The 13837-nt window shown below is 37.1% G+C and overlaps 1 protein-coding gene across 1 annotated transcript; it reads right to left on the reverse strand.

Moving 5' to 3' along the window:
• Nucleotides 1-824: 824 nt before the first annotated feature.
• On the reverse strand, nucleotides 825-13837 carry LOC121874163 (PRADC1-like protein; the record flags this gene model as incomplete). Its single annotated transcript, XM_042378147.1, has 6 exons — nucleotides 825-2429; nucleotides 5472-5639; nucleotides 6778-6887; nucleotides 8524-8657; nucleotides 10430-10545; nucleotides 13818-13837. Coding segments are annotated over 6 exons (669 nt in total), but the record flags the coding sequence as incomplete, so codon positions are not given.

Genomic DNA, 13837 nt, shown 5'->3' on the forward strand with positions numbered 1-13837 from the left:
ATCCACAGGGTACCGAGGAAAGTGAGAAACGCGTAAAGTGAACAACATAACATATGGGATTAATTGAAATAGAGACCGGGCCGACCCCCAAACTCCACTTTTTGACGACACACAACTATGTTGTAGTAAAAATATTATCTTAACTTTATGATGGTATGCACACAATTAATAATTAAGAGAAATATCAATAATATTAGGTTTTTTAACACTTACATTAGTAGAAAAGATGGCTGGGCACACGGGGATGGGTGGTTGGTTCCGAGGCAGAGGGCAGATTATTGGCCCTCACTTGTATCAATTGTGTCACTCTCCACCACAGAGGCTTGCAGGGCCTCTTTGTCAAACCCCTCAAAGTCCATATAAGTCCATATCCTCACTATAATTGTCACTGACTTGGGCCGGCTGTGGCGGGTGAAGAACTCGGTAATGTTTTGATGACTGGGCGACCTTGTGCGCACCATGCTCGCGCCGCTTACACAACATGGCGAATGGCGGGAGGTTTGGATCCAAAAATGGCGCGGCTCGCCAGCCGCTCTCCGCGTGAAGGGGTACACGCACCACGGAATGTGAGCATTCCTGTTTTGGCAGGGTACCGCGTAAATGCGGAATGTGGGACCGCGTAAAGCGAGGGTTGACTGTACAGTAAAGAAATACAAGAATGAAAAAAAGATCAAAAGTGAGAAACACGACCTAGACCTATGAATTATTATTATTATTATAATTTTTATTGTATTTTCGACCCCCAGGCCCCAATGTGGGTCAGTGATCTATGCCCGGGTGGGCTAATACACACATAAAAAAAAAAAAAAAATAAAAAAAAAAAAAAAAAACTAACCATTCTGAAAACCGAAAAATTCCAAAAACCGAAATGCCTCTGGCCCCAAGGATTTCGGATAAGGGATTGTCAACCTGTATTTAAAGAAATGTCTATCACATTTTTTTTAAATTCACACTAATGATGAATGGATATTCTTACCCAACTAATTTACATTTTTGGAAATTCAAGATGACATAATTTTTATTACATATACTGTACACTGCATTGTACAGTAGTTCCAAACAAACCAGATTTTCCATTAAATTCCATATTTCTATAACTTCACAATATTGTAAATATGTGAATCCACACTTGTTTTTTTTTTTACGAAGTATTTTCAATAAATATACTAATTATCTTTGGTTTTTTGTTTCACAATGAAACTGTACTGAAGTGGCTATAAATTACTTGACCACAGTAGTAGGCACTTTGTGAGCAAATAGGAAGGGATTTCCAAGCTAAGAAGGGCCTTTATTAAGGAATGAAGCTGAAGGTATGATTTTCAGGGTTTAGAATGAGTCGGGGATGAAAGTAACCAAACGCTATTTATATTACTGTATAGACTATAGAGTTATCAGTACAGTAAGTCCTTGACATATACGAGTTCACTCATATGCGTAGACCCTACTCCTACCAGGAATTCAATTAATGTGAGCAAAATTCAGCCTTATGCGAGATGTCACACTCTCTGATATGTATTCCAACCCTGATAACTCTGCAGAGGTCACTCCAACACCCACTATGTAAAACCCCTACCACCACCTCCATCATCTTGTCTACCCAAGTTGATGTATCTACTTTTATTGTTAAGTACACTATACTGTACACTTGCTTTATCTGTTATTTTCAATTAATATATTGATTTGTTTTATGCAGGTAGTTTATTTGTCTGGAACATTTTCATTTTGGGTTATGGAACTCATCCTACTTTTCCCATTTAATTTAAGTACAGTACTGTACTTGATATATGTGATTTTGACTTTTGCGAGGTTTTCAGGAATGCATCCCTCACATATATCGAGGACTTACTGTATCCTATTCCAATCCTAGTTATGTAAATATAAATTATAAAATTTTAGATTTTGTTATGTTTAACTGTCATGGTGGCTTTCATTGTTTTGCTTCTTCTAGTTATGTAAAATCACTGGCCATAACTACGATTGTACTTGGAGGGGGACCTTATGCATGGGCATCAATAGAACATGTTTCAGAGAGGACAATGTTGACAAATAGACATTATTGCTAAAAATTATGAAAATGCCAAAATAATAATGAAATTTTTATCTAATACATAAATTTCCTTTTGCATTACTGCATTTCCCATTTTCTTGTACAATATTATGAATATCAATTTTTTAATATACTTTTGCTAGATATTTGAGGGGAAGGGACTGCCTACTGTTGCTTTCCTGCAGACGCCCATGTCTTTAAGCTAACATAATATCAACTCTCGTAATCTCTGGTATTATTATAAACCTAAATAACCAAACATCACCAAATTATCCATGGAGGTTGATTTAATTTATGAAAAGGAACTGAAGTTAGGTTGACAGGAATGTTGATAATAGCTGCTTCTTCATGCTCATCACTCAATATTTTTGCAATCATATACCTGGAAAAAAAAAGAAGTATTTCCAACATTGTCTATAAATATATATAATACTCAGACTGTGGTGTGGTAGTCTGCATCACTTGAGCATAATGTCTCATTTCATCACACACACAGTAATACATACTCTAATATGCACCCATACATACACACAAGCATTTCTAACATGCATATGTGCGCTCTCTCTCTCTCTTTCATACACATACGCACACTATATCCAGGGTCATTCACGTCTTCATCACTACCAGAAAACCACAATCACTCCTTGATTTTCTGGGCACTCACACCGTGGTGGGAACAATTGGACACACATCTACTTTCGACCATGATTGAGAAGACAATGGCAGACCTGAAAATAATTTATGGGTCATGCCAGTTTATCAAATGAGGAGTCTATCTGGTACAGTAATAAAACTCAAAAGTATGGATAGGAAAATTATTACCACATATGATGTAGCAATCACACTGGTATTGTTTACTGTATGAGGAGGGGGGAATTGCATTGAAAGGGTTAAATGTATACAAGTATATATACCCACAGTATATAGTACAGTAAACCCTCGCACTTCCGGACAATTAAGGGGGAGAGGGTGTCCGGACGAACCGGGGGACAAATACGTGTTACTTAATCTTATGGGGAAAATTAGGATATGTTCCACAAAATGTCCCACAAAAATTTAACAGTAATGCTATAAAAGTTGTGGAAAATCTTTACAATACTCTAATGTGGGTTAGAAATAAATATAATATATAATAAAACTATAAAATATAATATAAAACAATAAACTAAGACAAATGAAGAGCATGGGTGTTTGAGTGGAAAGCACACACACACACACACACACACACACACACACACACACACACACACACACACACACACACACACACACACACACACACACACACACACACACACACACACACACACACACACACACACACACACACACAGCCCCATTTCAGGAGCATTAATAGTATAAAAGTTGAAGAAAAATCATTAAATTACTCAAATGTAGCTTAGAAATAGATAATTGTAAGGGCTGTAATGAGTGGGTAGGTTGTCCGCCGCTCGTTCACGGTTCCACTCTGCCGGCTGCTGCCTCGTCGCCGGGCAAACGCGACCCCGCCTTCACCACAGCTCTTACTTCACCCCGCTGTTCTATTCCTTCTCTGGCTGTGTACTCATCGGAGGTTCCTGGGGCTCATGGGCTGATTCCCCGGTCCTTCACTATTTGACTGTCAACTCCAGTTACTGTCACGGCTGCCACGTTATCACCACTTCCTCCATGCCCTATCCACCGTCTCTGCCCTGGCGTCTCTCTTGTGTGGCAAGGCATCGCCCACCAACGCCGGCACCAAGTGAGGAAGCTGCCCTGGACCTTACCCCTGAGAGTTTTGGAGGCGAGCCCCACTGCTTCACTCGGACTTCGCCCTAATGAGGGGCGGAACACCGCGTTACCAGAACACTCTACAGTGCCGGTTAGAAAGAAGATTCATCTACAACCGTAGGAAATAACTGTACTTTAGTAATTTTGTTTGACTCCAGTGCTGTTTATTTAATGTCTGTGGGAGTGGTGACAGAGTTAAACTTTTGTGATTATTTCTCAGTAGAGATGGGCCTCTCTTCCGGTTGTTTATAACCCCTTGGAAACCCATGGTTCTTGACTTTCCTTTGGTAAGATCCTGATTAGGCTGGCAAGGGATTTATTTCCTACAGGCCAGGCCTTTTCAATAATAAAATATAAAACTATAAAATAAGAAAAAATAAGAACATTGGTGTGTGTGGGGGTGGGTGAAAAGTGAGCTGCCTGATACCTGAAACCTCCCTCCCTCAATGTGACATCACATACACACACTCCATTTATATAGGAGTTTGGTGTTAATACAGTCAGTCCTCGACTTACAACGGGGTTAGGGACCGATGACCAGGTCGTAAGTTGAATTGGTCGAAAATGCGAAAAAAATCATAGAAAATCTAAAATGGGTGTCTCTTTCTTCTCAGCACCACGAGAACTCTCACTTTTACACTTGCTAGCCATTTTAAAGTGAATGACAAACGGAAATTTTGTCAGTACTGTACACAGCACGATCACTAACGTCAGGACTCGAAAATACATAATTTGAAAAATATTTTATACCGTATTTTATGACAGGAAGTATTTAGAAAAATTTTTTAGTGTGTATTTTCCTCCTGTAGCTATAGTTTCCTTAAAATAATATATACAGGACCAGGAAATGTGAGGAATAAATCAAAATAATGCTAACAGAAAATACTGTATTGCCAAATTAAAGTTTAATAGTCGCCATTTGCATACACTCCGTTTCACCTTGGTAACTAAGATCAGCTGGGACGCCGATTCCCTAGCAATACTCCTCCAACCCCTATACTCTGCGCTCTCCTCCCGCTACATGTTTGCCCTTGGGACAATTATTTCTTTTACCTTTTTCACAATATGTACGTAGGATGGTGTGTGCATGTAACCGAGTAAAAATAGATGAAGAAAGTTATACATGTATCGACCCGAAAATACAAGTTGAAAAACGACCATAATACCTCACAGTTTGGTCCAGCAGACGATGCAGAGTGGGTCCATTTTAGCAGCGGGGGAGTAAACATGGCATACAGAGAGAGACCGGATAGGAATTTGCCACATTCAGACGTCAGTCCGGACCAACCGAAATCAGGATCCAAGAGGTCAGGTAGTGTGAGGGTTTACTGTACTACAAATGAGTACATGCTTTCCACTACACCACCATTAAAGCTGATGTGATGTACAGTATCACCATTAAAACATTAGGCATATCCACATTAATTTTGAGTGTGATCTCAGTGATACAATATTCTTTATTTCTTGACTTCAAAATATAATTCTAATGAAAATTATTTAAACTATCACTTTTTTTTTTCCCAAATCCAGACCCATAGAAGGAAGCTCATGACTCTATAACACAAACATTCTACATTCAAAATAAGCAAAGATAATCAATCTTCACTAAAAAGCCATTGAAATATTATATGTGAACAATCGTGTCAGAACTTACCCGCTTTTGCCCAAGAGAAAAGCTGCTGGTATTTTTGGATCTCGGTTGGTGTCATCCTTTACCATCTCAATATAAAATTCGTCATTTTCAGGGTTGTTGTCCATCACAATAACGGCAAGTGCTCCTGCTTGTTCAGCTTTTATGGCTTTACTCACGAATGAGCAATCCCTAAAAATATAAAAGTTAAATTTAAATATTTAAAGTAAGAATGATCAGATAACAGAGACAAAGAATTCCCTCATTTATGCTGAGGATGACCTTCCAAGAAAGGCTGGTGTAAGTGAAACCAGTAGAGAGGAAGACGATTTTACATATTAAATGGGGATTTACATTTACCAATGTTCCAGATAATGTTTCACTGGTAGGTTGTCAAACCAGAGAATGTTAATTTACTAACTGCAACACAGGAAATAGTGGAAATACCATTAAAAAAAATACTAAGAAAAGGAAGGACAAAGCTCTAGGTGTGTTTTGGCACAAGGATATTTTTCCTGGAAAGAATAATAATAAAAAAAAAGTGATATGCTAAATGTTAAGATTTACTTAAACACTGAGATCTACTTTGAATGAAACTTTGAGGAGTTTTTTGTTTGAAAAAACAAAACAATGTTAAAAATAAAGATTTACTTAAAATAAATTTTTTTTTAGAATTTTTAACAAACAAAAACTTAAACAAAAAAACACAAAATGAACAGAAAAGATGTTGAACACTCAGCCTATGGTTCCAGCAACATCTAAAGCTCGTTCCTTTTTCAAAATGTCTAAGCACATCCATTTTTATATTGGTACAGTATTGCCTAGAAACCAGCACCCCAAACTCCCAAGGTTGCTAGTTACCTACATACAGGACAGGACAGCATTATTTGTTATTTTTGTCATTTCAGTTACTTTCATAAATGTCTGACATAAAAAACAGTGCCAGGATAAGGACCTCCTGATTAATATTTTCAACTGATTTCCACCAACTGGTTCTGCAGATAGAGTGAAAACACAATACTTACCTAAAGTGAACTGGAATACCAATAGAACTTCAAGTAAACTCCCTCATATATAAAATTATGCCACAATGCAATGCCTTTTTTTTTTCAGAGTTTATAAAAAGAAAATGCAGAAACTAAACATGAATTTGATAGAGAACCTAAAAAAGAACAATGTTATCAAGTTAAATTGGGAAGAATTTTTGTTTATTAAAAAAATCACCTGAGTCTACTTTACAATGTACAGTATGGAGCCTGGCTCAAGTTCATTTGTGATACCTGTATTCCTATAACATCAAATTTACCTAATATTAAGGCTTGCTACTTACCCTCTTGAAACTAAGGCAACAGCCCCTTTAAGTTCAGGTGCATTATAAGGCAGTGAACAACATTCCATAGGATCAGCCACCACTAGCCGAACTCCATGAAATACGTGCGTCTGGAAAAATTGGATTAATAAAATAGAAATAGCAAAATGCAGCAAAAAAATATTGTCACATCAGGTGACATATCTACAGATATATTCCTGGGTGAACATAATTTTACTTCATCAATCTTTCCCAGCAAAAATTTAAATACCTGTACCATATACAGTTTATTTAGGAATGCGGTCATGTTAAGTACTATAATTACATATGCTGCTGTCAAAAACTATAAACAAAAAAGCTGAAAGCATTTGCTGAAGGATTCTGCAAGCTAACTTTCAAGACCTTTCCACTTTATATACAATATATATAACCCAAGTACAGTTCTGGATTCATTATCACCACTAGACAGCATTGAAAGTGGATCCCATAGGCATGATTGCCCATTAGGAACAGTGTGGATGCAGCACACACTATACAAAACCTTCAGTACACGAGGGAGGCAGCATGGCCGGTACTGCTCTCAATTGCGTTCACAATCCCCAGTAGTAAACTTAGGTACCCATTTACAGCTGGGTTTACAGGGTGCCCAAGGATTGAACCACCAACCCATGAAATGGGAGGTGAGCGCTGTATCCACTCGACCGCTGCACAAACCACATTGTAATGGTTAAGCCAGGTGCAATGTCATCATCAATGTTTTACGGCCATTCTCCACGATTGCGCAGGTTAGTGGTGATTACCTGAAGGCAGCTATTGGATAAAACAAGAACCACCACAAACCCACTCAAGGGGTTATGTATATCATTACACTAAGAGTTAAATAAACACGACAGTATATCTATTCCATTAAGTTAAGTTTTGTATAGCAAATGAAAATGTTTATTTCTTTAACAGGCAAAAAGAGTACAATACCAATTGTCTGAAGTTCTGTTGCTCAACACCACTTTATCAATCTCCATACTCAAAAATATATGGATAATATAAATTCAATTTATTTAAAAAAAAAAAATTTAAATAAACCCCACAAATATATATAGGCAGTCCCCGACTTACGACGGGGTTAGGGACCCAAATCCAAGTCGTAAGTCGAATTGGTAGTAAGTCAAAAATGCGAAAATAATACATAGAAAATCTAAAATGGGTGTCTCTTTCTTCTCAGCACCACAAAACTCTCACTTTTAAGCTTGCCAGCCATTTTAAAGAGAATTAAAAACGAAAATTTTGTTAGAACACAGTGCAATCACTAATGTTGGGACTCGAAAATACGTAACTAGAAAAAATTTTGGTACGACTGTGGCGGTCGTATGTATGGTTGGTCGTAAGTCGAGTAGGTCGTAAGTCGAGGAGTACCTGTATATATACTGTGTGTGTGTGTATATATATATATATATATATATATTATAATCACAGAACTAAAATTAATACTGGACTTTTGCTCATGAAAGTCTAGTACCACGTAGTACAGTACCTGTTTTTCCTAACACCACTTGTCACAATACAGTACCGGGTATGAGTTTTGTGACCAACTCCTAAATTACAATACTACAGTACAAGAAAAGCAAATGTTTAAATCTATTATAATTTTTATTAAACTTAAAACCTGGTTATAACTTGATCTAGCTTGTTTAATTGAAGGCTGGATGTTATTATAACCTAGATTTCACAAAATAAATATAACTGATTTTCTCCAATATCTGAGAAACTTACAAAAGGAATTCCAATGTTTTTTGCTTGACGGAGACGATAAGTATAGCTCAATTCCTGAGGGTAGAGAACCTCGAAGAAGATGTCATCCTCAATGAAGTCAAATATAGTAGCTTCATTCCACACAGCATATGAAACTAAGGTAGAAAATAAAACACCATGTCATAATTTTCTCTCATCATAAACTCTATGTTTGTGAAAGTATACTAAGGAGAGCTTCTCCATTTTTCTTGTAATTTTGTCAGGCAAACTATGGATATGCAGGTACAGTATAGGTATTTACTTCAGTGCATCAAATATAAATCTAGTGAAGGATCATGCAAAACACAAATGCTAATTTATGAGTCTTGTCAACAATGCTCTTTCAGTGCCAAACCACTTATGACAGTAGATGTCATGAATCATGCACGAATTATATGAGAAATTAGGAGATAAATCTTATAAAAACCATAAAATACTGAAAATCAAGGGCAACTCTGGTTCAAACTAGCTGGGATTTGTGGAAAACAGATTTATAAGTAATGTGATGTATGCAGAATGACAGCCTTGTTTTAATGCATGGAAACTTCACCTGGAGTCTGACAACTACAGTATCACTGAACTGTATCTAATGTCATCTGGAACAAATCACTGAGTACAGTACTTTGTACTGTAAGAATGAAAACAGTACAGTACAGATATTAGTCGGTAGTTTGTCCCTCCTAAATTAACATCAGAGTTAAATCATGGCTCCTATCAGTTCCCATAATGTTGAAGGTTTGAGACCATGGTGTACATGATGTTTCTTAAGGAAATTAAAAGCAATTTTCTCTCTACTTCTTTTATACTTGATGCACTAATAGATGATGCAACCGAGTCAGGAGTGACAATAATATTGCATGTGTGAAGGAAATACTGAACCAGTAGTGTTCTCAAGACACTTTTCTTACATGATAAATACAACAATACTCTCATACAGTATATTGTACTTATCTTGTAACTTAGAAGAAAAAATAAAAACTATTACATTATTGTACAGTAAGAAAATACACCATCATGAGGTTAGGTAGGGTTGGTTCATGTTATCTCAGATTCAGTGATACAGTACTGTACTGTGTACTAGTGGCTAGGGATTTCAGATTTTCCCCATGAGGGGCTAATTTATTGAGCATCCCCTTGCATCATTGTGCAAGGCAAAGCACAAAAGCGTTTACAGCACCCAACAGGGAAGCACGCTGAGTTCATGATAGACATAGTCATATAAAAAGATTACTAGAGGCATTTGGTTGCTTATGAACATTTGTGACAACAACATTTAAAATGCAAAAATGGCAGAGGATGGTTACACCCATGTTGACTAACACTTTGGAGTGACCAATCAACCCCAAATACTAAGCAATATTATGTTCCACAACCAGTGAATAATTGACCTTCCTTCCTTTGAATACAAGTCTGCCTAACGAAATCAAATCTACCAACCAACCCAACCTATATTAATATAGTGTATCGTACTTCCATCCTAGAATAAGTAGTTTTGGTTGGTTCACCTTACTTACAATAAATCAACATATAAAATAATAATACAGGTTGAACTTCAGTTGTGAGGAATTCAATAGTTCGACAGCTTTGAAACTGTCACTTGGCTAGTTGTCCAGTGCGGCACCACTGTAGCTCACAATAATCAGCAGCATTGTTTACAACTGCCACAACCCACTTCTAGTGATTGGTGCTTCTACATTTATCTTTTTTTATCTCAAATTTACCTCACAATATGCCTCCTAAGAGACCAGCAAGTGGAAGTGTTTGTAATGCTGCAAAGTTTAATCATGTAACATTAACTCTTTTTATAAAAACTTTACAATGGTACATCAGTCAGAGCATTGTGTGTGAAATACGATGACCAATAGACCTGGGCTAGGTGCATACTTACCTAAGTTGTAGCAGTACAATACAGTATACACATTGTTTTTCCCTTTAAACCTAAGCTTCAGTAGTTTAGTCTGGCACCAGTCTGGTCCCAAGCTTGTTGGACTAGCGAAGTTCAATCTGTAGTAATATTCACTGTACAGTAAGTGTTCATGAGTATGGAGAGGATGATTATGACACTGTTGTTGAGGCTGGGAAGTTGCCACTTTGGTGTGTACTGTGTATCACCAAACTAATAAACAATAATTTACCATAACTGTCTATTCATACCAAGATTTTGTAAAGTTGCTGCTGTTGTGGTCAATTTATAGTAGAGGGCATAATTAAAATATTGGGAATTTTATCTCTGCAATCAATATTTTAGACAAATCTAAGACACTCTTCTTCTATGACATTTCCCTCGCAAACGACCTAAAATTACCTAACCTAACCTAACCTCCTAGCCTCTGTCCCCCCTGGATCCCCCGGTATATTTAAGTCATTTGCATGGGAGACGTCATAGAAAAATGTCTTAATATTGTCTTAACCATTGGAAAAAATACATTGCTCTTCTCAAGAGTTGTGGTTGGTTGAAGCTACAAATTGGGTAAATTTAGGATAGTACAGTAGCCAGGTTTCAAATGCCATTATTTTATTGCTTGCAACCATATTGCCTGACAAAAATAAGACAAATTTCTTCTATGACACTTTCTGCGCTGACAAGAAATAACGGAGATATAATTTGTTAAAAAAACCACAACATCCCTTTGAAGAGCTATGTTCTCAGTAATAGGTAAACAATGAACTGAGGAGAATAATGCATTGGAGGGAGGTCCGAGGTGAGGTTAGGTTAGGGTTATTAGCACCAGAAACGAAGGTCAGATTTGTTCGAATCACAAGAAAAGCCACAGGAAAAACGTTCATTTTATGGAAAAATCGAAACCTGGCTACTATCATAAATTGACCACAAAATGACCATCTTTGGTAATGGTGAGAAGGTTAATACCAGGAGGACTGGTAATTACAAATGACTGACCTGCTGGCAAATTTTAATAGAAAATGATTACAGTGGTCCCTCGGTTAACGAGCACAATCCGTTCCAGCAGGTTGCTCGTTAACCGAAAAACTAGTTAACCGAAACCATTGTTTCAATGGGTTTTTGGGTAATTGGTTCCAGCTCACCGAAAATTGCCTAAATTCAACAAAAAAAGGTAGAAAAGTACACTTACTCTGAGGTGTGTATGTAGAAGGCTCCTGGATGATGATGATGATGGGAATTAGAATGGGTGTGGAGGAGAAGGAAGAAGAGAAGGCATTGGAGTGGAAGAGAAGTCACCCCAAGGCGCCATTTCACCCATAAAATTTTAGCTCTCATGGTGTAATTCAAGATTATTTTCTTTAAATCAACACTGCACTGCATTATATATTGTCAATATGTAAAATATATTTCAAAATGACCAATAATTTGCTTGGAAACACAGAAAAAAAGCGTTTAGTTGAAGAGAGTCTCAAGCAAGATGTTACCTCCACTGAAAACAGAGAGAGAGACTAACGCCTGTCTGGTGAGTTAACAGGCTGGATGGCACGCCAGAAACTAGTTTCTTTACCTTCAATTATGTTCAATAATTGTTAAAATGACTAAAAAAGATTATATTAAACTTTTAAAATTATTGAATAGTATAAACTTCTTGATATTTACTAAAATAGTAAGGAATTTAAGCCCTAAAACCGATTACTGTATTGGCGGACTAATACTACAGCTGGTGGACCGCCAAATGCAAGCGAAAACATGTTGAAGTCGGCTCGTAAAAAACTCGTTAATCGAGGGATTGCTCGTTAACCGAAGTTAAGAATCTTATGGAAGGTAAATCGTTAACCGAAATCTCGTTAACCGAGGTGCTCGTTAACCGAGGGACCACTGTATACAAATGGAGCATATTAAACAGAAAGAACTTGCTATGATATGATGCAATTTTACATTTTTTGTGAACATGGGAGCAGCCGCCCGGTCTATGCGCCTGTTATAGTACATCGAGCGTAGGCTTCGATCAGAGTGCAGCGCAGTGTTTTGAAAAACATCAATATTATTGGCGTCGAAGCACCTAAATATATACCAAATGGGTAAAGGTGTAGAAGAGGGTGACCACCAAAAGGAATAGTCCAAATTGGTTGAATTTTTTTCTGCACACTAATATCAGGATATGAAACACAAAATTTTAGCAACAATGCATAGAACCTAATGGAACCTGACCTAACATACCCATAGGTTGGGTATGTTAGGCCAGGTAAAATGGAAGATGTTCTGAAGCTCAGTAATAACGAAATAACTAGAACAAATGGCTTTAAATTAGATAAATTCCGATTCAGAAAGGATATAGGCAAGCACTGGTTTGGTAATAGAGTTGTGGATATGTGGAATAGGCTACCGAGTGCTATAGTAGGATCGGGGACGCTAGGGAGCTTCAAGACGAAGTTGGATAGGCACATGGAAGTGCTGGGATGGGTGTGAAAAGGATCTGCCCTGTATGGGCCAGTCGGCCTCCTGCAGTATCCCACTTTCTTATGTTCTTATGTTCTTATTAGAGTCTATACATTATTTTGTATTTATTTTTGTATATAATGCTAATAACATTATATTAAATGCAGAAATGGAAACGACAAAGCATAGAACCTAATAGAACCCGGCAATCTTTTTATTTACTCTATCCCGCTTCACAATTCTCCTCCCAGCGCCATTTTTGTGTTTACCTCGCTAAATCCCTCTACAAGAGATGTTTCCTAAATGATGGTGAACGCTTCCAAGTATTCCTCCTCGCCATTGCTGATGTATATCAACCTCAATATTAAGGTAAGTTGTTTAACACACAAATTAACAAGATAATGCATAGAACCTAATAAAAATCTGACCTAACACACCCATAGGTTGGGTATGTTAGGTCAGGTTCTATTAGGTTCTAAGCATTGTCGTTTCCATTTTTGCGTTTAATATGATATTATTGTGTCGAAAAATTTTCAACCGATTCCGACAATTACTTCTGGTGATCACCCTCTTCTACACCTTTACCACTGAATGAAGAATTTGTACAAGTATTTATTATCATAATATCAGAACTCACTGATGAAAATATAGTAAGAAAATAAACACCAAAACAAATAACGCGTCGGCAGATCAGTCATCATTATAAACAGAAGGACTGTATGGTATATTGCACTAAATTTTCAGATGTTTGAATATTAAAAAAAAATGAAACACTGCACAGAACGCGATAGAACCTGACATAACCTTTACCTAACTTCCTAACCTGTGCATTGTCGTTTCGATTTTCTTACTACCATCCAAACATCTCTAACGTAGACAAAATGAACCAATATAATGTAAATTGTAATAAATATACCCGATGAGGTGGTCTTACATAGTTTCTCCTCGACGCCA

This window comes from Homarus americanus, unplaced genomic scaffold (assembly GCF_018991925.1).
Source record: "Homarus americanus isolate GMGI-L3 unplaced genomic scaffold, GMGI_Hamer_2.0 scaffold49667, whole genome shotgun sequence".
Lineage (NCBI taxonomy): Eukaryota > Metazoa > Arthropoda > Malacostraca > Decapoda > Nephropidae > Homarus > Homarus americanus.